This window comes from Phragmites australis, chromosome 16, assembly GCF_958298935.1.
Source record: "Phragmites australis chromosome 16, lpPhrAust1.1, whole genome shotgun sequence".
Lineage (NCBI taxonomy): Eukaryota > Viridiplantae > Streptophyta > Magnoliopsida > Poales > Poaceae > Phragmites > Phragmites australis.
In genome coordinates this window covers 173740-201483 of record NC_084936.1, presented here as the reverse complement: position 1 = coordinate 201483, position 27744 = coordinate 173740, and the positions used below count along the sequence as shown (strand labels likewise).

Genomic DNA, 27744 nt, shown 5'->3' with positions numbered 1-27744 from the left:
GTCAGAATAGCTGTGCGTCTACGGGAGTTCTGGGAGTTGACCCCATCACTTTTCCCGTGGACCTCATTATATCACGGATATCATGTGAACTGCAAACATTACCATCAAAGTGGCTTCTGGCGTGGCTTATCCCTGTGGCTCCTACGAACATTTGCACGGACATCCGATACCGGAGGACCTACGCTGTGGTTGAAGTAGACAAGGCAGCTGACCAGTACCGTCATGTTGAGTGGATTATCCCGCAGTGGAGGGGGCGTACACTATAGGAGATAACGAGCACACATTCATCGTGTGGGAGAAGGCCTATATAGTGTTTCCACTAGGGACAACTACCGAGAATCTTTACTCTCCACTACGCCCCGAGCCGCCATCGCCTCGAAGGTCTCCCTCTCCTCAACCATCTCCCAAAAGAAGTGCACCTCCTTAGCCATCGCCTCAAAGAAGTCCACCGCTCAAGAAGCCAACACCATCAACAAGCCACCCATCAGCTCGGAAAACAAGATCAGGTTCTAAAACATCCAAGCAGATGACATCATCTAAGAAGCCAGTGGTATCTATGAAGTTGGCGAAACCCAAGGATGTCTATTCACTCACTAATGAGGAAACCAAAAAGATTGTGGATGCCAGTGTCAAGACCCATTTCCATCCTTCACCACCTCCACCGAAACCTGTTGTGCCTGAAGATACCATGAAATTTTTCATGAATATGACCAAATCTAAAACAGACGGGGGTGGCTTCAAGTAAGTCGCCGAGTGACTACGAACATATCACTAAGAAGAAGGCCAAGAGCAAATCAGCTCCAATCGTTCAGGATGCTCCAAGCATTGGGGACTTCCTGGCTACTTCTGGACTATTAGCAGAAGAACTAGCACGGTTTACTGTGGGAGCGGATATTGTAAAGTTGGATGTTACATTGCCGTTTGAGTTGACCAAACTTTTGGTCAAACCAGATATAGAAAGAAACCTTAAAACTCAAATGCGTCGATTACATCAGTGGTACTTGGATCAATCCATGTAGGGTTTGCAGGCATTCCCTGTAAGATACACAGAAGAATATTTCCTCAACGGGGACGACTCCTTCTGAGTGTATTTCAAGGACTTGTATGAACTGTACAAGGAAGATGCCCTCGACGTGGCTATAGTCAGAGCGTGGACTCTGTAAGTGACTTATGCATATAAATCATGTTATATGATCTTGTACCTTGAAATTGCATGGCTAACTTCTCTATTTCGTAGAATGGAGAACCCCGCATGCAGAAAACAATTTGATCGTACAGTAGGATTCATTGATCCTGGGCTTGTGAACCAGACACTTGTAAGGGAGAGTCCAAACTTCACCAAGAACTACATATTAAAGTATCTACTTCACCACCAATATAAGAAATGCATATTCTTACCCTATAGCTATGAGTACATGCTTGCGCACCTGGGCATTCTGCTTTTATGAGCAACTCGATTCTAGCACTAATTTTCTATGGTGACATAATATTCCTGCAGTTTTCATTAGATCCTCTTTGTTATCCACCCAGACTTGAGCAAGATCATTGTATTGGACTCATAAAAGAGAGCTCATACGACTTACCAAAACCTCATAGACATGCTAAACAGGTAAACTCGATCATTTCATCGTCTCGATGATTGCATCTAAGTTTAATTGGTATTCATATTCACGTACAAGGTGTACACAAGATACCGTAAAAAGAGTGTTATTCACTTTCCATTCAGGAAGGAGTATAATGTAAAAACTGACTTTCCGGTACGCATAGAATATTCATGTATTGCATTTCCTACTGAATAAAAATGTTCAATTCATTCCATTTACGAATCATTTCCTCTTGAAGTGTATGAGGCAGCCACTCGCCAAAAATCTCTGTGCATTTTATATTCTATCTTTCATGCATGGATTTAGCCTGGACGGAGACGCCGTCAGGTTCAATGATCTTAAGGTATGAAATAACATATCGATGCTTTATTTTCAATTTCTACACATGTTCAATGACTAATTCTTTCAATTCTTCAAACGCAGTGCTCAAAACTACGCACAAAAGAGTTACAACCTGTAGAAATAAATGCCCTTCAAGAACAGATCATCGGTTTCTTCATGGAACATGTTATCAACCCAAACGGCGAGTTTCATGAATTGATCGTGCCATCGACCAATGACAAACCTTCATATTACACCGTACCTTCTAGCAGAGTATACGACAAGGAGGAAGTCTACCAGAGGGTTAGACGACGTACATATCGCCAAATGACACCATTTTAATGAAGGGCATTACTTATTATGTATTAATATAGGATATGAATTACTATGTATTAATGAAGGTGTATTTCGGAGTTGTTACCATCGGACGACTCTTCGACATAATGGCCTTCCAACGATGATGCGAAGGAGGAGTAAGAAGCAGTGACCCGTCAATGCGCCCAAAAGGAGGAGGATGAGAGGCTGGCCCGTCAGTTTTGCGCTACGAGAAAGGAGCAAGAAGCAGCCTCCTGTAAGCGTACCCAAAAGGAGGACGAGAGGGTGGCTCGTCAGTGCGATGCGGAGGAGGTCGAATGCTCAAACCGTACTAGCGTTTAGGAGTCGGACTTCGATGTCCTTGACACGCTGGCGAGCCTGGAGCTTAGGTGACACTACGGTCGATCGGGCGTGGTCGGATCCTCCGCTCCACCACCATTGGCCCCTCGCGTCCCCGCACGTACAAATGACATCTGCCGTCTGTGCGGAGACGCAGTCCTCATCGCGGGAGATGTAGAGGGATACTGGATTGGCTCAACTCGATTGACTTTTCGATGGGTGACTTGTGAGAACTATTATGTATATATGTGTGACATGAATTACTATGTATTAATAAAGGTGCATTTATTATTTCTTTACATTACATATGTCTCATTGTATGCATGTATTGAGTGAGAGAGAGATGGAGAGATTGAGGAGAGAGAGGGAGGACAGAGAGGGAGGACATGACCGGAGTAGAAGGGGAGGCACAACACTGCCGGCTGAAACCAACAATCGGCAGTGATATCCAGGGCATCACTGCCGACTATCACTGCTCGTTACACACCGTCGGCTCCAAATTCGGCAGTAAAGGAGGTTTTGGAGTCGACTATGAAAGGGGTTTCTGCAGTAGTGTGCGGCGCGACGACGTCGCCAACATCGTGCCCTACACGGAGCCATGAGTCGTGGGGTTCTATCACCTGCTCGACTTCGCCTTCAACCCCCGACGGCATCAGGGAATGGCCGCATAAGTCCACCTCCACTCCGCGAATCCACGAGATTAAGCAGCAGCAGCAGCAGCAGCTTGATTATATATATTGTTGGAGGAAATTAATCCGTTATGTTCTTCAAGTTCAAGTAGCTTGACATGCATACATTGATACACACACTTACATTATATTGCCCACGTTACCTTCTTACATGCATGACACAAGTGAAGTGAAGTGATAAGTAATAACCAGCATTCTTGAATGAGAGAAATCACAAGCTAGCGCATCTCGAACACAGCTAGCACACCGATGGAATTGAAAACAAGAATCCACTCAAAGATATATAAACGCCCGAAGCAAAGCAATCTCTGTTCAATGCAGGCGCCTCCGGATGGCACATGCAGCCATGAGGATGAGCACGATGAAGACGAGGACGGCGAGGAAGGTGGCCACGACGGCGCCGCTGGTGCGCTGGCAGAAGCCGTGGAACTGCATGCAGATGGGCACCCAGTTGGCGCGCCGGTTCCCCCAGTGCGCCACGTACACTATAGCCGCCGCAGCAGCACCGGCCGCCGTCAGCAGCAACATCATCACCACGTCGCAGACGAGCAGGAACAGCCTCACGCCGGTGGCCTTGGGCCGGAGGATGCCCACGACGGAGAAGGGCAGCGACAGCACCAGGTACCCCGCCGCGATCGCGTTGCCCACCATGAAGAACCTGCACGCGCGCAACTCGATTCATTTCTTAATTAGTTACCACAAGCAATTGCAAAGCATGATGGATGGATGGATGGTGTAGTGGGCGTACGTGAACGCCGGGAAGTCGTCGAATCTTGCGTGGAACTGGAAGAACTGCGTGAACACGGACAGCCTCTCGTCGGCCGTGCCCGTCGAGATGGCTGCCGCCAGCGTGGGACCGAAGGCGGCCACCCTGAGCAAGAAGTCGATGACGGCCAGGCAGCGCCGGAAGCCATCGGCGCCGGAGCGCAGGAGAAACGGGAGACCATTGCGGGTCATGCGCGGCGCAGCACTACTAGTCGTGCTGGTGGCGTGAGCTGGAGCTGTGGCGTAGGAGGACGCTGCTGCTGGTGCTGCAACCGGGGCCTTGCCGTCGTCCATGTGGATCACGGTGGCGGGCTCGCTCATGGTTGCTGCTGAATTGTCCAAGGATTGCTGGTGCTGCGATTGGTGCTGGAGTGCAAGATAGGAGCAGATTTATACCTGGAAATGCAGGGGAGTTGTTTGAAGACGATGAGCTTCTTTATTTGCGATGATGGAACAAGTCGGGAGAATGCATTGCAGGAGTGGTTGCTTCCCCAGCAGCAGCCTGATTGCTCTCTTTCTAACTGCTCTGACTTGGCACCCATCATCATAGTTTCTTGAACCTGCATATCAAGCTGCAAAGAACAGGTAGGAAACTCCGACAGTGGGCAAAGCAAAATGTTTCTCGTCGCGGTACAGCAACTCATATGGATTTTGGACAGGGTCCAGGAGTAAAGATCGCTCAGTGAAGAGTAGCTAGCATTCAAACGAGACCTCAAGCAGAGGTTCCTTGGCATCACAACAGTAGAGAAACTGCGTGCGCGGCAACGATCAAGACTCAATATGATCAGTGCAGGCGATGCCAATACATAGTTGTTTTTTCTCAGAGCAAATGACAGAAAAAGAAAAAAAAAACTACATACAGAATATCGACACTGCAGCTGGTCAAGTGCAGATGCACTCCCACTTCAGTAAACTTCTCGGTCCTCCAGCTAGGAGAGAGATGACATTAGATTGGGAGCAGATTGGACTAACCCGACATAACCTTGGGCATCTGGAAGACCCTTTTACATAGGATGAAATTCTAGTAGCTATTTCGGATTTGCCGGCGGAAAAGGCACCAGGGTCAGATGGGTACATTGGCATTTTCTTTAAGGAAAGCTGGAGCACAATTAAGGAGGACATCTTGGCAGCACTAAATCTCTTTTTCAGCCAATGCAGACAGCACCTAGACCTATTAAACTCGGCACATGTCGTGCTAATCCCAAAGAAACCGGATGACAACAACATCGCAGACTATAGGCCTATTAGCCTCACGCATAGCTTGGCAAAAATCATCTCAAAGGTGTTAGCAAATAGACTAGCTGGATGCCTAGATACCTTGTCTCTCGTAACCAAAGCACTTTCATAAAGAGGAGCATCCGTGACAACTTATATGCACAGAATATGATCAAGGAACTGTACAGAGCAAATATTCCAACAATCTTCCTGAAACTAGATATTGCAAGAGCCTTTGACACCGTAAGCCATGTTGTCCACATCTTCTTCTTCGGTGCGGCTCAAAGGATCTCGAGGAAGCAGTTTCAAAAACTGAACTGGATTCCGACAGGGGGATCCATTATCCCCCATGCTGTTTATCTTGGCACTGGATCCCTGCAGAAAATGCTCGGTCTCGCCATGGAAGCATCGGCAATGCGCCCAATTCAGCATGGGGCTGCAAAGTTGCGAAGAAGCGTGTACGCTGATGATGCAGCAATTAATCTTTGCTAATCCATCTAGAGAGGAGATCAGAGTAATACATGAAGAATCTTTGGTCAGGCATCCGGGTTAGTGAGCAATTTGAGCAAATATGCAACCTACCCGATCAGATGTGAACGAGTAGATTTAAGTGAGATCATGATGTGGTTCCCTTGCAAAATCAAGAGCTTTCCTTGTAAATATCTCGGGCTACCTCTAAGCACTCGCCAGCTCAGAAGAGCTGAGGTCCAACTATTGATAGATAAAATTGCTAAGAAATTACCTGCATGGAAAGGAAGGCTTCTCAATAAATCAGGAAGGCTGACACCGGTGAAGTCCGTCCTCTCTGCCATTCTGATATACCATCTCACAATTTTTCCTCTCAAGAAGTGGGCTGTCAAAAAAATAAACAGAATAAGAAGAAACTTCCTATGGAAGGGTGAGGAAGATGGCAATGGAGTCCACTGTCTGGTTAATTGGAATAAGGCTTGTAGGCCAAACAAGTATGGTGGTCTAGGTATCTCTGATTTAACCATGTTCTCAAGGGCTTTGCGAATGCATTGGCTGTGGTTCGAGTGGACAGAGCCAGAAAGGCCATGGGTCAGCATTGTGCTACCTTGTGACGCCGGGGACAAGCAGTTGTTCAGGGTGTCCACGGTGGTGACGCTCGATGACGACCGCACAACTAGATTTTGGCAGTCCATCTGGTTGAATGGGCTCACGCCTATGGACATTGCGCCCAAGCTTTTCAAGTTGGCATGGAGAAAAATAGAATGGTGGCGGAGGAATTGTAAATCAGAATTGGACGAGAGGCTTGCTCAAGATGTCGACAACGGATGAGATGGTGGAACTTATCATGCTTTGGGGTCTGGTGGAGAATCTTAATTTAACTTACCAGCCCGATTCAATTGCCTGGAGATGGACCAAATCAGCTTGTATGATTCAGTTCCAAGGATCGTACTGCTCCAATGATATCAAGTCGTTGTGGAGAGCTCATGCAGAAGCCAAGCTCAAATTTTTTGCCTGTTACTAGTACAGGGCAAGATTTTGACAGCAGGCAGGCTGGCTCTCCGAAACTAGCTATGCAATCCTGAGTGTCTGCTTTGTGATCAAGAACGACAAATGACAGTACATCTATGCCTGAATTGCCCATATGCGAGAGAGGTTTGGGAGAAGGTGAGAGGATTGTCACATGATGCAATAGTCCTGCTTAATCAAGAACAGTCCATTCAGGATTGGTGGAACGGTTCCATGTCCCTGCTAGCACCAAATCAACAGCGTACATCAGCGGTGATCATCATGTATACTGCCTGGAATTTATGGAAGGAGATGAACCGAAGAGTGTTTGAAAACAAGTCAGCGCAACCTTATCAGGTCTTCAATCTGATTAAAGAAGAGATCATCCTGTGGAAGCTAGCTTGTGGTCTGCCGGAGATAGCCTAGTTTCGTATGTTATACATTGAGGCGCCTATCAGTTTAATTATGCAATCACAACACATGTAATATTTGAATTTCTCCTTCTTCTTTAGTGAAAGAGCAGTGCTTCTGCTCAGGGTTTAAAAAAAGCATGTGCTTAATTTGCTTATGATCACAACAGGGGCAGTTCAAGCAACATCTTGTGCTGCACGCTTGTCACAAGTGATAGGACCTTCATTTACAAATACTCGCAGTTTGTGAATTCATATACATTTGTTTCATCTCCCCACACTCAGGTGAAAAGATGGAAGAAAAATCGAGACATATTTCATTCTGATTGGTGCAGGTTTATCCCCTCGAAACAAGCTAACCAATCAGTGAATTTCCAACAAGAACAGAGCTACATACCATATTCGTTCATTGTAATTTCGATTCGATAGTATATAACATTCACTGCAGTATATGACACCCAATTCATCCACAAGCGCAATGACTGGTTTATAGCAAAAGATAAGTACAGCAAAGTGATAACCGATTCATCCACAAGCACAGCGACATCAAAAGATAACCACAGAAAAGTGCAACCTCCATCCTTATTGCTCAGGTGCCTCAAACAAGAATCCACATACTGTACATGCTGATCCCATTTTCTACAAACCACTTCATATTAACTCCTATCAGCAAAAAGCAAACTCCCTCTTACTCAAAACCAAACTGCAAATCTGTTTCTCAAACCATATTTTCTGGCTCTGAAAGCTCAAGTGCTCAACAGATCTTAACACAGCAGCATGCATCATTCCATGGTATTACACCCCAAATGGGGAATGGCCATATGGTGTGTTGTTCATGATCTGCAGGATGGTAGGGAAAGACCTCCACAGAAAGCGGCAATGATCAAGTAAAGTAGCAGTACGATGACAACTGTCAACACAGCTCTACAACAAAGGATAAGAAATATCTCAGGAGCTGCCAAGTATCTTAAACCTTTAAACAGAGCAATTCGGAAAGACAAAAATTTCAGTGTGCAAGAAAGCAACTAGTAGTTAGCTGCACCTGCCAGTAACCACCTGTCCAGAGCTACATAGATTTTCAGCTGAAAAGTGGTATTGTATGTTTTCAAACAGGATATCCCAGCAATTTATAGTTTCATTCCACTCTACATGAGCCTATACATGCAGTTTACACCCCCCCCCCCCCACCGCCATTGCTCGTTTTAACTAGAACACATAATTTCACTACTTGGGATATGTATAAACATCAGAGCCCTTTTCTTTTTGGTCCAAACTACTTTAATTCGATAATATGATTAAAAAAAACAGCCAAACCGAACTGAAGAATATGGCAAAACTGTAAATGGCAGGGAAACATTAAGAACAAGCACGAAACCAGTGCCACTGGCCATCATCTAGATAATGGACCTAGAAGGGCTGAAGGGCTCTGTAAGACCGTAATAGTACTGTAGTGGTCAGGACTGTTCAAGTGCCCATTGTAGGGCAAGCTGTAGAACTTTACTACGAAAGCGTAAGGGCCTGTTTGGCAGAGCTCCAACTTCGAAATCCATGCTAGATCTGGAGTTTGTATGATAAAATAAAGTGGTTTAAACTTTTATTTTTAGTCCAAAATAAAAACCAGATGGTTCAACTAAATACCCTCAATCCACCCATAGCTCAAGATTCAAGATTTCTTGAAGCTAGATTTGACCAGCTCTAAGAAATCTTGGATTTAGAGCTGTGCCAAACGGGGCCTAAGTTAGTGAGCACATGACTGATCCATAATTGGCTGCTAGTGTTGATTGTCGTTTAAAATAAACAAACAGAAAGAAATTAGTGCACGTATGAAATATGGAAAAGGTATAGCACTTACAGAAGCTTGGCATTCTTCATCCAAAGAGCTCTCCGGAGCCTCTTGGATTGCTTGCGGAAGTGAAAAGAGCTGTCTTGCATGGTGGAGGTCTTGTCCACAAGAAGTGAGATGCGATCACCTCTGTCCAGAATTTTCTCAATGTTGTCAACCATGACCGTGTGTATCTGCAGAAGTATGGAAAGACGACAAGTTCAGCACTCTGAAACTGTTGGAAAGAAAAGGCAAATATTTTTTCAGTTTGAACAAATTTCTGGTACTTGCCTCACTAACTTCTCCACGGAGACGGTTCAGAGTGTCAGCGCTGGGGTTACTGGAGAAGAACTCCATTTGCTGATGGAGCACTCTGGAGAACTCATCATTCATGGCGTAAGCCAGGGCGGAATGCGCGACTCTGCCGTAATTCTTCATAAACCTCATCTGGATGTCCTCGAGGTACAGAAAGGGAACCCTTCCTGCATCATGAATGAATAGAACATATGAATTGTACTGACATGACCAGTAGGTAGGCCCAATCAGGGCAGAAAAGAGGGTCTTTGTTCAAGTCTTTGTACATGGGACGACTGCGGTTCGCAAACTGATAACTGGACGAGTGCAGAACATACAATGATGAACTGGAGTACCAAACAATAGTAGCAAAACTACAAGAGGATCATAAGAAGTTATCTAGCGCAATCAACCTAGTTCCTCCAGATGTAAAGAAGTAATCTTTGTGGAGTACGAGTTTGGCGGTACCAACTAAGTAATCTTTGTGGAGTAGCGACTAGCAGGGTGGTCGGAGAATGGAATACCGACCATGGCGGGCGGGCTTAATCATAGAGGGGGAAGGAAGCTTAGCTAGGAGTTGAGGAATTGAGGAAGAAGACGGCAGCAGGGGAGGAAACGTACTGCCGAAGGTGTCGTTGGCCATGCAGAGGAAGGTGATGCCACCGTCGGCGCGGAGGACATGGAAGATGTATCGGTCCTGCGCGAAGCAGAGGCGCGACTCCGCATCCGGCGGCAGCTTCTCCAGGATGCGGCGGGCCACGGCGCCGGCGTTGCCGGAGACGGCGGCGAACTCGGCCAGCACCACCGTGCCGCGCGCCACCAGCGCGTACACGATCGCCATCGATCCCCGGGCACGCCCTTGAGATCCTCGGAATTGGAAATAGGACTGGGATTGGATGAGATCTGATCCGATCTCGCCTTGGGTTGGGGGACTGTAACTGTAATTGGGGATTTGGACTCTCTCGACTGTCTCTTTGCAGCTTCACTCGCCTTCTCTTCTTTTCTTTTCTTTTTTTTCCTTTTGCTATTGTTTTTCTTTTCTTTTTTTCAAAACTTAAATGATTATCGATACATCAACCAATTGCTCCAGAAATGAAAGAAACAGTGCAATTTTCAAATCCAACTACACATTTTTCACCACTAACATTGGATCGACCACTACATTAATTGTAACATACATAGTTTTAACATTTAGAAAATAGCAAAATTTACTCATATTAAAAAAAATTAACTATTAAACCAGTATAAAATCAAGAAAATATATATTTAAATATGTACACACATGCACGTATATATCCAAATATATTATTTTGGCTAAGTATTCCAAATAGCACTAAATTAATTTCTAAATTAACTCTTGCAATAAATTGAGCTTATGCATTTTGGTTTAATTTTTATTTTTGGTTCTTTGAGTGCAGATTTGAATTTGAACCTCTCCCAAATTCAAATATATTCCTTTGATCCAATTCAGTTAAAATTCAACTTAATTCAATTCTTTTGAATTCAAACCTCTCTCAAATTCTGAAGCTTCAAGTCCAAATCCTTTTCCTAATTCAAATACCCTTATTTGAATTAATGTCAAACTAAATTTCAAATCTAAATTCAAATAATCCTATTTGAATTTAATTCCAAATATCTCAAATCCAGACTCATTCAAATTGTCGTCAATTTCATATTTGAATGCAAATTCGAATCACTCGATATATATTCAGTTCATTCCAGCTTGATCATAAATCCCATTTCACGCCGTTTAGCTAGCCCAGCCGCTGCCCCACTTGTGCGCTACCCTGGCCGAGTCCATCGTCGCTGTGTTAATCACTTAAAAATATTTTAGATCACCATTAGCCCTAAAACAGACACATCTTGATTACAGAAGCGTGAGTACATACCGGCGTTCGGCGTGGATTATCCTATCGGTGTAGTCATGGATGAGATTGATGTAGACCGCTAGTGGAGCTTGCGTGTAATCGATGTAGTGGTGGCCGGCTCGGTGAACATGAAGGCGACGCAGATGAGCTCGATGTAGTTGCAGCGGCGCTGTGGTGTGGACGACGGCGGCAACCTTCTCTCCACTGCAGCGCCCAGACTATTGGTCTAGGGTTTAGGCGTGTAGGGGTGTGCGTTAGCTGCGTGAGATCGATAATCCACGAGCCCCGGCATAGCCCCCTTTATATTATAGCGTTGTGTGGAATGGGATCGCAACCAATAGGTTGGTTGGCCCCCGATCAGGGCGCGTGAGAGGAAACAGACTACCCCTCTTTCTCGGTCACGTTAGGGAACATGTCAAAACATAAGGTCGAGATCAATTCCAACATTCTCCCCCTTGATCGTAAGGTTAACATCATAAGCCCACTCTTAATGAAATAGCACACCAAGATAAAGCATTACAATAGCTAATTAAATACCACTGAGACCCGAGTACCTATAGTGTACCACTCCATCTCGAAATGAAAATTCATTATTCCTAATACCAGTTGGTTTGCATTATGGTCCTGTTATCCAGAATCATAGGCTATCCAATAACCACATACTAGCAACATGATCACGAAAGATATGGGGTAGTAAGCCTTTAGTGAGTGGATCCACAAGCATTGACTTAGTACTTATGTGCTTAACACTTATTGTTTGATCTTGAATTCTATCTTTCACAATATGATACTTAATGTTGATATGTTTGGCAGCACCACTCGACTTGTTGTTAGTCGTATAGAAAACTGCAGGTTAATTGTCACAGTATAACGTAAGTGGCTTTGAAATGCTGTCGACCACTCTTAATCTCGGGATAAAATTCTTTATCCATATAGCCTGTTGGGTAGCCTCATAAAATGCTACAAACTCAGCTTGCATCGTTGACGATGCCGTAAGTGTCTGTATGGAGCTTTTTCACGAGATAGCTCCTCCAGCGATGGTGAAGATATAACTTGACGTGGATTTCTTAGTATCCACACCCCCCCCCCCACAAAGTCTGCATCCGAATAACCAGCAACTTTGAGGTTATCGAATTTTCTAAATATGAGCATGTAATTCTTAGTGCCTTACAAATAGCGAAGGACTTTCTTAACAGCTTTTTAGTGGTCTGGTCCTAGATTTGACTGATATCTGCCAAGCATCCCGGACATGAAAGCTAAGTCAAGGCGCGTACACACTTGAGCATACATAATGCTTCCGACAGCTGAAGCATAAGGAATTGATCTGACCAGCTTCATACTAGTTCCTCGGACATTGAAATATCCCAAACTTACCGCCCTTAACAATGGGAGCAAGCGTAGCAGAGCACTTATGCATATTATATTTTTTTCAATACTCTATCAATGTATGTATTTTGAGACAAATCTAATACTCCTTTGGACCGATCTCGGTGAATTTCAATGTCAAGAACATAAGAGGTTTCACCGAGATCATATCAAGATTAGAGGAAATAAATCTCTTGGTCTCAAACAGCATATCCTTATCGCTACTGCCCAATAAGATATCATTCACATAAAGAACTAAGATTGCAAATTTTCAAAGTACTTGCAGTAGTTAAATCATATCCATGTTTTGCAATATCTAATTGATCAACTTAAAAGAATGACTTATTATCTCATGTGCTATGTATTGCGCTATTTTCAAAGTACTTGCAGTAGTTAAATCCTATCCAACAATTGCCATGCTTTAAATATCATCATCCAGAATACATATCACCATAGAATTACCTGTCATTATCTATATTAACGTCGGACGACACCTTGATATCTAGCATTAGGATTGAATACATCTCTTAGGAGATGTCACTTCACTCTTTTATCAATTCAACTCATATATCATGAATTCTTGATGGTTGTGGGATCCTGGATGTCGTGTGGGATATGGTGGGTGGTGCGTAATGGGTGAAAACTGTTTTTGGCAAGGGCATATAGAGTAGTCCTCTAGGGAGGATGCTCTTGGGGGCTTGAGTTACCTGGTGGTATTCATTGTCAATGAAGATACCTGCCCCGGTCGTATAAACACCGAATCTTGCGCCATCACGCTTAGCCACCCCAGTGCAACTATGAGTTCAGAATGGGCAGGACTTGACTTTTCTTTCACCGGACCGAGTTGGACATCATAATAGGAGGTTGAGAGCAACGCATGAACCAAGTGTTTGTCAGGTACTCGTGAAGGAGTTTTCGCCCCAGCCATGTCGATGGTCTCGGGGATCTACCCTCTATACGAGATCCGGAGCACTTGATGGTTCACGTAGAAAAGTTCGGCAAGAAAGGTGAATGAAAAGTCTCAGTATGATTTGCTCCTCCGCTTGCAACGGTTGGAGGCTGAGCATATCGTGTGGGTATAGTGTACAACCTTTACAAAGTGTAAATCTATCCGAATAGTCATGTCCACGGTCATAGACATGCAAAGATATGGCCACGCTTTGATTAGACTCGGGAGTGTGTGTATCTTTGATGAGTGAGTGTGGGGACTAATGTCCCTGTGGTGAGGTTGTTGACTCAATCCGCCAGGAGCTGTGTGGTACTAGAGGTACAACATACACAACGATAGGAACTGTAGAGCGAGGTGTAGCCCCTCCCAGGACCGGAAAAACCCCAGATATACCTTGTTACTTGTTTAAACTATTTTCAAATCTATCAGTAGAGAATCTATATTGGATACCTGCATAAACTACTTTATGCCTAAAACTAAAACCATAAAGTCTTATCCTTGAGTCATCCCCTATGCATATATCAACACCTTGAAATAGCATAGGATTTGTTGAGTACCTTTCGTATTCAATCTTGCTGCTTTCAGATTATTGAGATGGAGATCAACCTCAACCCAGATGAAGTTAAAGAGAAGAAGTCTAAGGTCACGTCCGCACCCGAGTTGCCTGTGGCATTGTGTTGTTCCACTTTGTGCCGCTTTGTTCCATTGTAGGCTCTTCTGCCTAGCTGATATGTCTTGGATCCTAATCCACAAGATCATCGATTACTCTGATCATGTAATTATTTTTAGGGATGGCAATTGGACCTATGGGTTCAGGTACTCACATGTTTTACACCTGACTGGTTCGGGTTTTATTTTCCACCCACGGGTCTATCGGGTTGGGTACCCGGACCGAACCAGGTCGGGTCGGGCTCGGATTTGAATTTTTACCCGTGGGTGCCCATCAGGTCACCGGAAACATAGTTCAGTCAGCTCAGTCTCCCCATCGACCCAGCTTCCAGTCAGCCCAGACTCCCGTCGGCCCAGTCTCCCGTCATGTCTTCCAATCCGCCAATCAGCCACACAACGGCAGCGGGTAGCGCACTCCTCACGACCGACGCTGCGGCGCTACGCTCCTTGTCGAGCTCCTGCAGCAGCTCCATGCATTGTGCCTCCCGCTAGCGCTCCTCCTCCACCTCCAACCTCAGATCTTCATCGACGACCTCCTCCTCCTCCTCCTCCTCCTCCTCGGAGGTGGGGGTGGCATTGGCGGCAAGGGGAAGCGGGAGCGAAGGGAGCCGCGGAGGGAGTCGAGCGCGCAGGAGGGGTAGCGCGCGAGGAAGGCAAGGAGGCAGGGGAGGTGCGGGCACACGCAGGTGTTGGGGAGCGGGCAAGGTCAAGGAACGTATTGGCCAGGGACCGCACCATCCAGTGTGCGTGCATGGAAACCATGGCTGGGCAGCGCGCCATCATCATCACATAGCTAGCAATCACGATGAGGAGCCAGAATCTGTCCTGATTCGGGTGGTTGAGAGAACGTGCGGGGTGGGGAAAGGAGAGGGGGATGGAGACGTGTGGGGGATTTAGGTGCCGCTGCCGCCACGCCTCGTGCCACCGCCACACGCCGTCATTGGTCGATCCATGTGAGCATTGGACCAAAACCCAACAGGCACCCGAAACCCAATGGGCACCCGGCGGGTGTGGGTTCGGGTGCCAATTTTCACCCGTTTATCCTTTCAAGCTCGGGTCCAATTTAGACTTGCGGGTTTTGGGTCGGGCGTGGTTTTGCTTCACCCGACCCTGACCTGACTTATTGTCATCCCTGATTATTTTATTTGAAGTATGTATTTGATATCATTCTGTTGAGTTCTGTGCGTATAGGCTACTTGATCCAGAGACTGATACAGGAGGCACAAGGGAACTCGAGGTCGGGGTCCTCACATTAATTATGAGCACTACTATAGAAACCGTTATCAATACCGATTTTTGAATCAGCACCACGCAATCAACAATGATATTTATGATTATTACTACTGGTTGCTAAACCGACAACGATAATAGGCTATCATTACCGGTTTGAGCCATGAACCGACAGTGATAACAGATTTTCACTGCTTGTTCATGACATTAACCGGCAACAATGAATGGTGGTATCACTGGCGGTTCGTGGTTCAAACTAATAGTGATAATTCCAAATAAAAAAATAACACATATGGTTCACATATAGTTCATCATCACATATCACATATGGTTGACATGCAGTTAATCATTCACATATGGTTTCATCATTTACTTATATAGAAATTAAAAATTAGGCATTAATATATAAAATTGCATACTTAGCTGTTCTGCCCTGGTGAAATCTATGCTGCTATGATCATCTCTCAAAGTTTGATGGCTAATCCTAGCAGAGGAAATTTCATCAAGATAGAGGAAGAGGGAAGGTGGCACCAAACCTAATGCACCTTCCTCTCCCTACTGTCTCAGCTCAGGGGCATAAGTCATAAAATCAATAACACGTGGATTTTCATAATTGGCACACCTTCTTATTCCACATCTCATAGAATATGTGAGAGATTGAATAAGAAGATGTGGAATAGTGCCAATCAAGTTACTGACCCTCTACCATATAAGTGCATAATTATCATAGGCTCATACGATTAGTCATACAAAAAAAGGGAGCAAGATATTGGGTCAACAAATGCCAACAAAATTATTTATTTGTACCTCAGTTGTGTGTGTCCTAAAATTTGAATGTGATGTTATGGGTAGCAATGTTTAGATAATTTGCCTGATGTAAACTCTGATACCACAAAATATCACATTCAAACTTAATTCAACATGGTATCATCATTGGCAAACTGCATCTAGCTATCCACATCGTCATTTTCTAATATATGCCTTATCAAGGATTTGTATATGACTGTCTATTATAAAATATGAAAAATAGGGATACATGTGTAATCATCGAAGAATATCACAAACAGAGACACAGATTTATACATGTCCATGCCTCCGAGTTAGATAATAGCCCTATGTCCTGCCTTGCCTTGATTATACTTAGGATCACAAAGTACAAAGGGGATTGTGTGTGGATCTAATCCTAATAAGTAGGTGGATTTCCGTGTTCCTACTGTTGAAGATCTATTCAAATGGGAATTACTTCTGTCGTGGATCTTCAATGGGTGTTGGTCTTCTATCTGGCTCAACTCGATTAGGGGTTCACAACTTTGGAAGTCTGAAGGCACGTGTTGCTTGTTGTAAGGCTTTTGATTGGCTTCTATTCAACGTGTTTCGATTGATTATGTTGGATGTGCTCCTCTCCCCACCTTATATAGTCACGGGAAATAAGGTAGACCTACCCGGACTCTTCCGGGCGCAATCTATCCGAGCTGCTAGATTTCAAACATCTAGGAATTCTTCCCGAATTAGGGAATAACTTCCCTATTTCGTATGATTAGTTTCCCTTGTGTTTTATCTCTATGGCCTACTCCATGGCAGCTACAACTAGCCCCAGATCGGGTAGAATACAGGCGATCCTCATATACCTTTTATAGATATACGATATTTATAGAATATATAATATTAATTATATATCCTCATCATGCCTCGTATCATTTGCTTATTTCGTCAACTAAATTTGTATAAAAGAAAACTAATCCACTAAAATACACCTAAAATTAATCACTTAGAATGCGCCTAAAATCCTCTCAAATGAAACTAAAATTACCTAGCCATGATCCATCCATTAATACCTCGTTGTGGAGGAGGAGGCTTGCGTCGGGGTGGAGGAGGTCACGACGACTCATGGTGGAGGAGGTTGGATCCAAGGAAGTGGCATTGGGGTGGAGGAGGCCCAGGAGGGCACAACGCGTCGGTCTCGTCGAGGCGTCGGGGTGGAAGAATCCAGGGAGGGCATGTCAACAACACATGTCAGGAGCCGAGCATCGATGTGGAGGAGGCCAGCTCAGGGTGGATGAGGAGGCGACATCGAGTCTGAGATGTGGAGGAGCTCATATAGTGTAGGAGGAATGGGATGGGAGACGAAGCATCGGTGTGAGGGAGGCCAGCGTCGGGGTGGATGAGGATGCAACATCGGCTTCTAGATATGGAGGAAATCGCAAGGTGGAGGAGGCGCAGGGCGGGAGCTGAGGCGTCGGTGTGGTGGAGGCCAACATCGGGATGGATGAGGAGACGTCATCGGCTCTAAGATGTGAGGAGGTCATGGGATGGAGGAGGTGTGGGGCGGGAGCCAAGGCGTCGATGTGGAGGAGGCTGGCATCGGGTGGATGAGGAGGCAACGTCAGCTCTGAGATGTAAAGGAGGTCACACAGTGGAGGAGGAGGTCAAGGATGGCGCAGTGTGGGGGTGGCAGTCGAGGCATCAGTGTGGTGGCTTAGGAGTGGCTAATTGTTAAAGGCGAGTGGAGAAGGATAGTTATATTGGGCAGCGATACTATCACTAACAGATCAAGTAACCAATCGACAATGACAAACTATCACTGTCAGTTTACAATGACAATTGACAGTGATAGTATCGCTGCGTAAGGTGCGGGAACTGAGGCATCAGTGATAATATAACACTGCCGGTTGGTAACTAGTAGTCAGACAATAATACTACTCAATATAAATTGAAAAACATGTGCTTGAGTTGCAGGGCTAGGAAAGCCACTCGTACATTCTCCATCACTGCAAGCTCAACGCAACCTTTCGGTTATACAAGTCAGAGCTGAGGTTTATAAAAGATGCAAGGCAGTGTGGTACTAAAGGATAGCAAATGTAGCAGGTTGCGACGAACATGGATGCATATTGCGAGTAACTAAGTGGTCAAACTTAATATTAAATACAAACCATAATATAGAAAAGTTCATTACAACTATTAGATAACTTAATATTATAACAAACTACATATAAAATAGTTCTGATCTGCACAACCCTCCTGATATTACACTACGCAGGATCCTCTGCCTCATCGTACATGCTGGTGTGGATCACATTGGTGAAGACGATATTGTCTTCATCAACATTGTATAGATGACGATGCAGATACTCTACATCTAGGTGTCGGGGCAGAGAACAAATCAATTATTGTTGTTGGTATCAAAAGCAATCATGCAGGTGTTGGTAGCATTGATAACGACGATGGTAGCATTGTCTAGGACGAGCTTGAGAAGGAGACACATCGAGTCGTCAGATGATGATGGACTGCTGTTGAAGAAGCGTGGGCTAGCATAGCGGTAGGCTAGATAGCTAGCAACTAATGTCGATCTTTTGCATTCCGAATGTTGATTTTTGTGTAATCCGGAACTTCTTTTGTAATTAATCAAGACCTTATATATTTTATAATCGATCGGGACCTTATTTAGTGTAATCATATATATTTCTTAGTGCAATAAGGAACTTATTTAATAGTTATCTTATTTGTCTAAATTTTGGACTTTCAAGCAATGACACACTCTTTATCATTGCTAGTTAGTGGAAGCAACCGGCAGTGATACACTTCTTATCAGTGCCGGTTGATGTCACGAGCTGGCAGTGATGTCATTGCCGATAGTGATAAGTGGTATAACTGTCGGTTTCATCAAACTCATTATTTTTTTTGTCTTTGATGGTTATGAATCAACAGTGATAACTTTATCGCTACCGGTATTTGCTAAACCGGCACTGGTAGACGGTTGCTGATTGAGGTTTCTGTAGTAGTGGAGTGATGCCAACACGGTGGTACATACTAACATGGGCACACTGATATGCAATAATATAATTTAGTGAAAAGTGCAATAATATAATGTCGTTAAATTTGAATGGCAAAGTGTATATATGCTGCCTCCGATCGAAAATACAGTGCATCCATCGAAGAAAGAAAAAGGACTTTTGTATTGCTCGTAGTTCTTTGCTAGATCTCCCTATCTGCTATAGTAATTACTTTACTACTCCAAATGAGATGAGGATAACAAATCGCGACCTGGTAAGGTAAGGTACGGTACGGTACGGTGTAGCTAATATAATAATTAAGCTAAGGTAGCTAGCTCTGCTTCTCCATCATCTTTTGCACTTTCCGGCGCAGCTCGTCGTCCCTGTGGGCCATGTCCCTGAGCTCTTGGGCGGTGAAGGGCGGCGGCAGCGTGCATGGCTCGTAGTCGGCGACGTACCTCTCCATCGACTCCATCATGAAGTCTCTGTCTCGGCCGTCCGCGGGGCACGCGATGGTCTCGGGGCGGAGTTCCACGGCCTTCTCCGGCACGGTGGGCCTGTAGCGGAGCAGGCGCGCGTACTCGGTGAGCAGGTGCAGCATGTAGTCGTACACGTAGTCCATGCTCAGCTCCTCCCGCGCGAAGCCGCTGCCTTCCTCGGCCATCCGCTGCGCCTGCGCCGGGTGCGCGTTGCCCCAGTCCACGGCGAACTTGATGGCGGTGCACTTGCGTGCGGGGTCGATGGGCCAGTAGTGCTTCCCGGCGACGAGCCCCCGGGAGAAGAAGTCCTTGAAGGGAGTGGCCACCAGCAGCATGGGCGAGTCGCAGGCCAGGATATACTTCTCGCTCACCGACCACGACCGCCCCTGCACGAAGATCTTGTACATGTACCTGCACTGCTTCGCCAGGTTCGAGTCCCTGAAGCCGGCTCGAATGGCGGCGCCCCAGTCCTGCCGGAACGCGCGCACGTTCCATTCCTTGCCTTCTCTGGAGGTGTTGCAGCGGAGGAGGTCAGCGCGCGCGGCTGACACGCCGGGGTTTCCTTTCCAGTACGCGTAGGGCTCCCTCTCCGTCCACGGCAGGCGGCGGGTCTCGCGCGCCATCTCCTCCAGCAGCGGCGCCCAGGGGCGGATGTTGACTTCGGGCCAGCCCCAGAAGGACCAGTCCGGGAAGACGATGTCCAGCGTGGCGTCGTCCTTGCAGTAGCGGAACAGCGGCGGCGCCTCCGACGGAACGGGGAAGTCCGCGGCGCGCACCTCGGGCATGTCCTCGCAGTTGAACATGAGGTCCAGGTCCGGGACGCGGCCCGGGTAGCGCGCCAGCAGCTGCGCGATGCCCCACTGCGTGAACGTGTCCCGCGTCTGGAACACGCGGTGGTACGTCTCCACGTACGCGCGCCCGCCCACCACCACCAGCCGGAACGCCGCGCGGCCGCGCCCGCGCTCCACCGCCTCGCGCGTGATCCCCGTCTCGCGCCATGGCGAAAGGTCCGAGTGGATGTGGCGGAAGTACTGAGGGCACAGCGGCGGAGGCGGAGGCGGAGGCGGAGCTGCTGGTGCGCGTCCCGCCGCTGATGCTGATGGCGATGGCGATGGCGAGGGGGATGTTCCGGAGGAGGACGTGGTGTTGCCACTGCCACCGCAGCTGAAGGGTATCGGTATGAGGTTCGCTGCAGGCGAGCGAGCGTGGTGAGGAGGCCGTGGTCGGTGCTGCCGGATGCCGCCGCCCAGCAGGAACGACGACTGCCATGTGTGCCATGCATGCACGCACAGGATCAGTGCGGGAAAATTCAATTCAGATCAACCACGGCAATTATTGACTTATACTATTAATCATGGGTTCAGTTCAGTTGAAAGACCCAAGTTACTCTTCCGCGGTCATATCAATTCTTACCACAACGCGTACGCAGTTGACTTAGACTTGTATATATATATACTTAAAGTTAGCATTATATATTAATTAAGCACGAACTGGGAAATAATTAAAACAGTGCTGCAGTGCTCTGCTCCATGGATCGTCACAAGTAGGAGTAATATAATATATATATATAATAGAATGAATTTGCAAAGCGTTGAAGTGTCAAGTGATGATGATGATGCAGGTACGTGGAAGTGAAAGGAAGGATAGATGGCGACGTCGACCACAGAATTGCTTCGCCCACTAAGCTTGAACAAAAGATGTGGCGCGTATCCCGTGGGACACTTTCCTCGTGAATACAATGCTCTCTCTCTCTCTCTCTCTCTCTCTCTCTCTCTCTCTCTCTCTCTCTCTCTCTCTCTAGCCACGTAGCCACTTCGAATTGTTTCTCTCTCTCTCTCTCTCTAGCCACGTAGCCACTTCGAATTGTTCGGTCAGTGAAATTGACGTCTCTACTTGTTCACTACCGATAGGCGATAGATAGATCATATATATCGAGCTAGTATTATTTAGCAGTGACCGTATTTATATATACCTATCCTCTTTCAAAGTATGTCGATTTTGATATAGATACACAGACAGATAGATCCGTAGAATAGAATAGTTTCTATATATTCTACTGGTACTATTTGTTTCCAAGTCAACGTTGGAAAAATAAAGCTCGTCATGAACGGCAACGCTAGCTGCATGCCTAGCTGGCTGCCTTTCATTTGCCATGCTTGACAATTTTCTATCGATCGCACTGACTTTCTAGAACCGGCCGGAAACCAGAAAACAATACCATGATGGATTAGTAAATATATGTATGCTTCATGAATTGAGTTCGATTTTAATTTTCTCAGTTCTTCTTCTTCTTCTTTGTAATACTACTGCATAGTAGTACGTGATTGCTAGCTGGTGTTACATACCGATGAGTAGTCGAGGTGGATCGGCCACCAGCTGACGGTGGCGCCGAGGAGCAAGGCCAGGACGACGAGACCGCCGATGACCAGCCCCACGCCCCTCGTCGGCACCAGCTGCCCTCTCCACCACGCCGGCTTTGCCTGCCGCTGTTCCGTCGTCGTCCCATCAGAGCAGTACTGACGCTCCAGCTGGACCGCCGGCGCCGGATCATGATGATCCGCTCCGTCGTCGCCCTTGCACTCGATCTCCCTCAGGGCAGGCGGCGGCACCAACGCTGCCCCCTCCTCGTCGTGCTGCTGCCGCCGCTGCCGCTCCGGGAATAGGAAGCTCTTCATCGATCGATGGAACAGTTGCAAGAGGATCGCTCGGTCGCTAGCAGCAGCAGGATGGACGGGGCACGCGCACAAACGTGTGTGTGTGTGTATGGACGACGGGGGACGCGCACCACAGGACTATTCATAGGTTAGCTTGACTATTACAGATCACGTCGCTAACAAATATTAATATTGCAATTTCACATGTGTGTCTATATATTTCGTTTCGCAGCTAAAGGGAAAGGTTAGAATTTTCTATGGCTGGATCTTTGACTTTTTTTTTAGAAATCACCATAACTATCCTTGATATGGATTGAAAAGGGATGCTATGAATTGAATGTGCAAATCGAGACTTTTCGGAGATTGGATGTAGTTGCTAATTCATGATCAGGTATGTACAGTATGAAATCTTCGTTCTCGGTTCTACGAGAAGTTTTATGAAAACATTTCATTTGCTTCACTCAACTGTAAAATGTTCTTAATTTTAATTTTCATTTGTATTAACACAATTTATAATATAAATTAAGTAGGGTTTAGGATATGTATTAATTAAGTATATGCAGGAATATGCATTTTTATGCGAATTATTAATGTAAGTATTGTACTTGAAATAAGTTTTAGAATTAATTGCAAGATAAATAGTAAAAAAACAAAAATATTTCCAATGCTTGTTAAAACAAAGAACCGACAGTGATAAAAGCATTACTCTGCCGGTTGAGAAATAGAACCATCGGTGATAATATTATTATTGTCGATTCTTAATTTCAATTGGCAGTGATACTCAGATTATCACGACCAGTTATAGTTATCAACCGGCAGTGATATGTTATTAACATATAAACGGCGGTTCCACCCTCTTCTTCCACACTTAGATGCTGCAGCACCAAAGTCTAACCCTAACAAAGTAGACACGCCACTAATGCCGCGACATCATCCACGCCGCCGTCATGCTCCTAGCCTCCTCCATCCCAATGTCGACCACCTCCACTCGCTCCACCATGGCCTCGTCGATCCGCACCGCCACCCCCTCATCATCCTGCACCACCAACATTCCTTCTTGACCTACATCGGTGCCACCGTCCCCACCATGTCGTCAACCCACGCCACCTATGACCCAGCCCCTCCACAATCGTCACGGCTTCCTCCACCCATTGCCTCTACCCCGACCCCTTCTTCCTCCATGCCATCACCACCGAGGGCTGCTTTGTCTCCTCCACACCATCACCACCGACACTGCCATGGCCCCTTCATGCCGCCACCACATCTACCCTCAACTACCAACCACCGATGCCCCGACCACCGATGGTGTGCCCCTGCCCCTTCTCCCCTTTCTCTGATGCATGGATGGATGCCAACAGTTTGCCCTTGCCGACGATGTTAGGATTAGTTTAAAATTAGTTTGAAATGTTAGGATTAGTTTGAAATTAGAGCTAGAAATGTTAGAATTTGGAGGTGTATTGCTGGAATAGGTTTAATTTGGAGGTGAATGGTTGGGAGAGCTTCAATGTTGAGGTGCAATTTCAATTAGAATGTGCTTTACATGAGGAAAATAATGTTCATTATATCATCTGAAACTGACCATTGTAGTAATTTGTATAATTTGAAATGTTAGGATTATTTCAATTTCCATTTGTGTCAAATGTGATGCTTAATTATTTTGGAGAACTAAATTTGTATCAACGAAGAAGAACCAAAATTTATTGAGTTCAATGTGAAATTGTCTTTAGATTTGGATAATTGAAATGCTTAGTTTCGTCAGTTTAATAGTGGTAATTAAGGTTTATGATTTCTAGTTAGAAATTCATGTGTCAGCATAGCTAGCTCTTATACGCTAGATATGAGCTCAGTGCTTGTACTACCGGTAATGTGTTCGGTGATTGATGCTTAATGCCCCCTACATGGAATTAAGAGGGATGAAGAAAGAACTGCACTACCTAGCTAATCAATCATACTAGAAGAATTAAATGCATCTACTTGGTTACCTCAAGCCTGACTAATTAACTCAGCTCATAACTAACACTTTCATTTTTCATTGATTAGAGTAGTATACCCCAGGAATTAAAGAGTCTAAAAAGTTAGGTGTAGTACCATCACTATAGTGCTCGAAGCTTGTTACTGGCCAAAAGAACAGTGAAAATTGAAATCCTAGCTATGCTTGGTTTCATCATCTTTAGTTAAATATTGGTAATTAGGGTTTATGATTTCTTATTAGAAATTTAATTACAAACTATAGTTAGAAAAATCTGAGAAATGCCATCTTACATAGAAGAAGATGACTCAATTAGGACAATAATGAATGAATGATGATAAATAGATGATGAATAGATGGATAGTTGAAAATTTAGGTTGATTTAGTATTTAATCTACATCTAACAATTTTCAAGTTATCTCTTAGATTACATATGACATGACAAATTAGGCTGGCAGCGAAAAGCATTCGAGACGAAGAATGACCCAAAAGATCGCAAATGTGAATGTACAGTCTTCCCAAGGCTCTCTGAAGCCAGATAGGGAGAAGTACGAACTAACTATGGCCCTGAAAAACAAGGAGCAGCTAGGTCACACGCAAGACATTGGTGTTAGTACTCCATGAAAACATGCAATCCTAGAGCATGCCAACACTTGTAAGAGTCAAAAGACAAGGAAAGAGGAACAAGATGGAATGATGAAACAAGTGTGGATGCCCTTATACAACAAGAAGTGGACTCCCTCATGTAAGAAGTACATAAAAAGCTACAAGTATCCATGAGCCAAGTGCAACCCCCGACAATACTCTACTCACTAGCCTCTCTGATTGTCAGAGTAACTGCACATCCACGGGACTTTTCAAAGAAGACTGGGGCCATTATCCTGTCGATGACATCATGACTGCAACATACTAGATTGAATTCAGAGTCCAAAAGGAGTTCCTAGTACATACAAAGTATTCATATCTCGCAATTCTTAGTAACACCTCGTTCCATGACATTGAAGATTCATTTAATTTTTCAGTGTCACAAGCAGGATCCAGGTAGCAATTTATGTGACTTCTATGTATGCACGTACATGTGAATGATCATCAATTCTAGTGTCCCAGAGAATAATGTATAGATTTGTAATTAAATATTAATGTCTACTTTTCAATTTCTATACGTGTTCACGGACTAATATCTCCAATTCGTTAATGCCAGCAAATGAGATTGAAAATCAGTCGATTGCTACTCCATGAACTCGTAGCCATTCAAGGATACCTCACCGAGTGGCTTCTTAAGGAGGTCATCAATCCGAATGGTGAGCTTCATGAACCGGACAACCATAATTTCAAGTTGTGGACCCAAATTAACCGTTGGATGTCTCCTATGTTCGAGATTCATGACTTTTCTAGTACATCTCCATCTATTAAGAGTAAGAAGAAAACATGAATCGTATCCTCTCTCTTTTTACCTTCATATTGTAAAACTTGTCGCAAATCTTTGATGTATGAATGAATTATGAACTATATGTGAATCATATGTAAAGAATATGTGATATATGCGAATGATGATATGCATGTGAATATCTATGAATATACGTGTGGTCTGTATATCTATGATTTGTTGTATGCGAATAGGTATATGCTTGCAAATTATACATAGGGGGTGCACAATTATCACTTTCGATTAAAAAATATGAACATACAGTGATAGTCACCTTATCACTGCCACTGTCGGTTCTTGACCCGAATCGGCAGTGATAATGAGGCAATCACTACCGTTCCATGTTATAAACCGACAGAGATAGTTGTATGTATCGACGATTATCGATGTCACTTGTGGACTGTCAGTTCAAAAACTAACAGCGATGCCAGATATGAACTGACATTGATGGCATTTTCTGTTGTAATGAATCCACTAGCTACAGGAGTACACAGGGAGAAGCAAATGGCTATTCTTTAATTTAGGAGTGGAGTATATTTTTTGCAGTTTCATTGACCAAAGCAGCGAATAAGAATTACTAGAACACGTATATATAAGATAGATAAATGAGTATGAATTCCTCTTCCTCCAATAAATAAATAAATTATTTACGATGATGGGCTAGCATGCATGCGCAACAAGACCTGCCAACCCAGCAGCTAAGTTAAGTAGTTATTTAGCAACAGACTAGTTCACGTACATCGTCCACATCGACTGACTGACATGAGTAATACTGAACATCTCCAACAATACATGTATGCTAGTTATAAGAGTATACATGTCAGATTTTTATCTATGTGGAGGAGAGAAAAAGGGAAAATAGAGATAAGCTAACTACTAATTAGTGTAGTCAGTATGTAGCACACTCCAAGACGCATGTAGACTTTAACACCCAAATGTGGGTTAATATTAAATTTGGAAAGCATGCTATAGATAATTCATTAGAGGGGTTGTCTATTATACTATCTATACTTGACATGTGTCAATCCCCTCTCTTCTGACTAGGGTGGGCGCGGGCAGGGGATGGTGGTGACAACGCAACCGCTTGCTCACCCTAGCCGAAGTGTGTGCATGGGTGGGTGGCTCAGATGGCGGCCCTCTTCTCCTCCCTTCTCCCAACTGCACCTTGACCCGACGCTCCTTCATCCCAACTCCACCTCTCTCTCGCTCGACTCTGGTAGTCCCGATGCCCATGTTGTTCCCCTCTGTCTCCTCACGGTGCTTGTAGGTGTAAACCTCTGCGCTTCATGCCCAGCCGTGAGCCGGAACCCTAGCAGCGGCGGTGGATTTGGTGCGGTACTTTGGTGATCATGCCATATCATGTTTAGTGACCAGTTTTGATGTGGTTGTCGATGTTATGGTGGTTCTTTGGTGTGGTGGTCCTGATCATGCTGGGTGCTAATTCCTTTAGTGCCACCATCCTGGTTCACCTATCCAACTCTGGTTCCTCGTCATAGTGATGTCCGACCTCTGATGTTGTGTTGGTGGTTCTATGGTCGGCTATGGCCGTTGGCTATGGTCGCTAGTGTCTGTTGTGTTGCTGTACTATTCGTGGTGTGGCTTTGTTATGGTTGCTATCCACCTTGGCCTAGTGTTTGGGTCCCTTGCTATGCAGTGTACTTCTCCTTCTCACGTTGCTATCGAGGATGATCCCCATTGATTACAACAACAGCTTTTGTATCTTTGTTAACCTACTGCTGATGACTCTCTGACATGAGTGGTGAAATTAGTTGCCTCAGCCTAGCTGGAGGGTGAGACCTCCAAGTCGACCGAAAAGCACAAGGAAAAGAAGAAGGATGATAAGGTCAAGAAAAAGAAGAAGGTTGAGGTGCCAAACGTTATGTCTGTAACCCACGACAAGGAATTTTGGCCTCGTTGTTTTCTCGGCAAGGGTAAGAAACCCTCATCGGAGGATGGCACAAATAGAAGGTGGTGTTATATTCATAAATCAGGTATACATGACTTGGCTACTTGTTGTGTTATGCTTAAACATGTGAAAAAGAACTTGGGAACGAAATCCTCGAGTAGGCCTTCTAACTATAAACCCCAACAACGCGAAGAAGATAATGAAGATGG

The 27744-nt window shown here is 45.1% G+C and overlaps 3 protein-coding genes across 3 annotated transcripts; all 3 read right to left on the bottom strand.

Annotated features, from left to right (window-relative positions):
- Positions 1–3389: 3389 nt before the first annotated feature.
- LOC133896196 (casparian strip membrane protein 2-like) lies at positions 3390–4567 on the bottom strand. Its single transcript, XM_062336747.1, has 2 exons — positions 4017–4567; positions 3390–3926 (listed from the first exon to the last, which is right to left on the bottom strand). The coding sequence occupies exons 1-2, from the start codon at positions 4352–4354 to the stop codon at positions 3581–3583; spliced, it is 684 nt and encodes a 227-aa protein (XP_062192731.1). The 5' UTR covers positions 4355–4567; the 3' UTR covers positions 3390–3580.
- Positions 4568–7688: 3121 nt separating this feature from the next.
- LOC133896179 (vesicle-associated membrane protein 714-like) lies at positions 7689–10240 on the bottom strand. The gene is made up of 4 exons (XM_062336728.1): positions 9872–10240; positions 9248–9438; positions 8987–9150; positions 7689–8058 (listed from the first exon to the last, which is right to left on the bottom strand). The coding sequence occupies exons 1-4, from the start codon at positions 10089–10091 to the stop codon at positions 7968–7970; spliced, it is 666 nt and encodes a 221-aa protein (XP_062192712.1). The 5' UTR covers positions 10092–10240; the 3' UTR covers positions 7689–7967.
- Positions 10241–19171: 8931 nt separating this feature from the next.
- Positions 19172–22361, bottom strand: LOC133895795 (uncharacterized). Its single transcript, XM_062336311.1, has 2 exons — positions 21926–22361; positions 19172–20842 (listed from the first exon to the last, which is right to left on the bottom strand). The coding sequence occupies exons 1-2, from the start codon at positions 22253–22255 to the stop codon at positions 19433–19435; spliced, it is 1740 nt and encodes a 579-aa protein (XP_062192295.1). The 5' UTR covers positions 22256–22361; the 3' UTR covers positions 19172–19432.
- Between the last annotated feature and the right edge of the window lie 5383 nt (positions 22362–27744).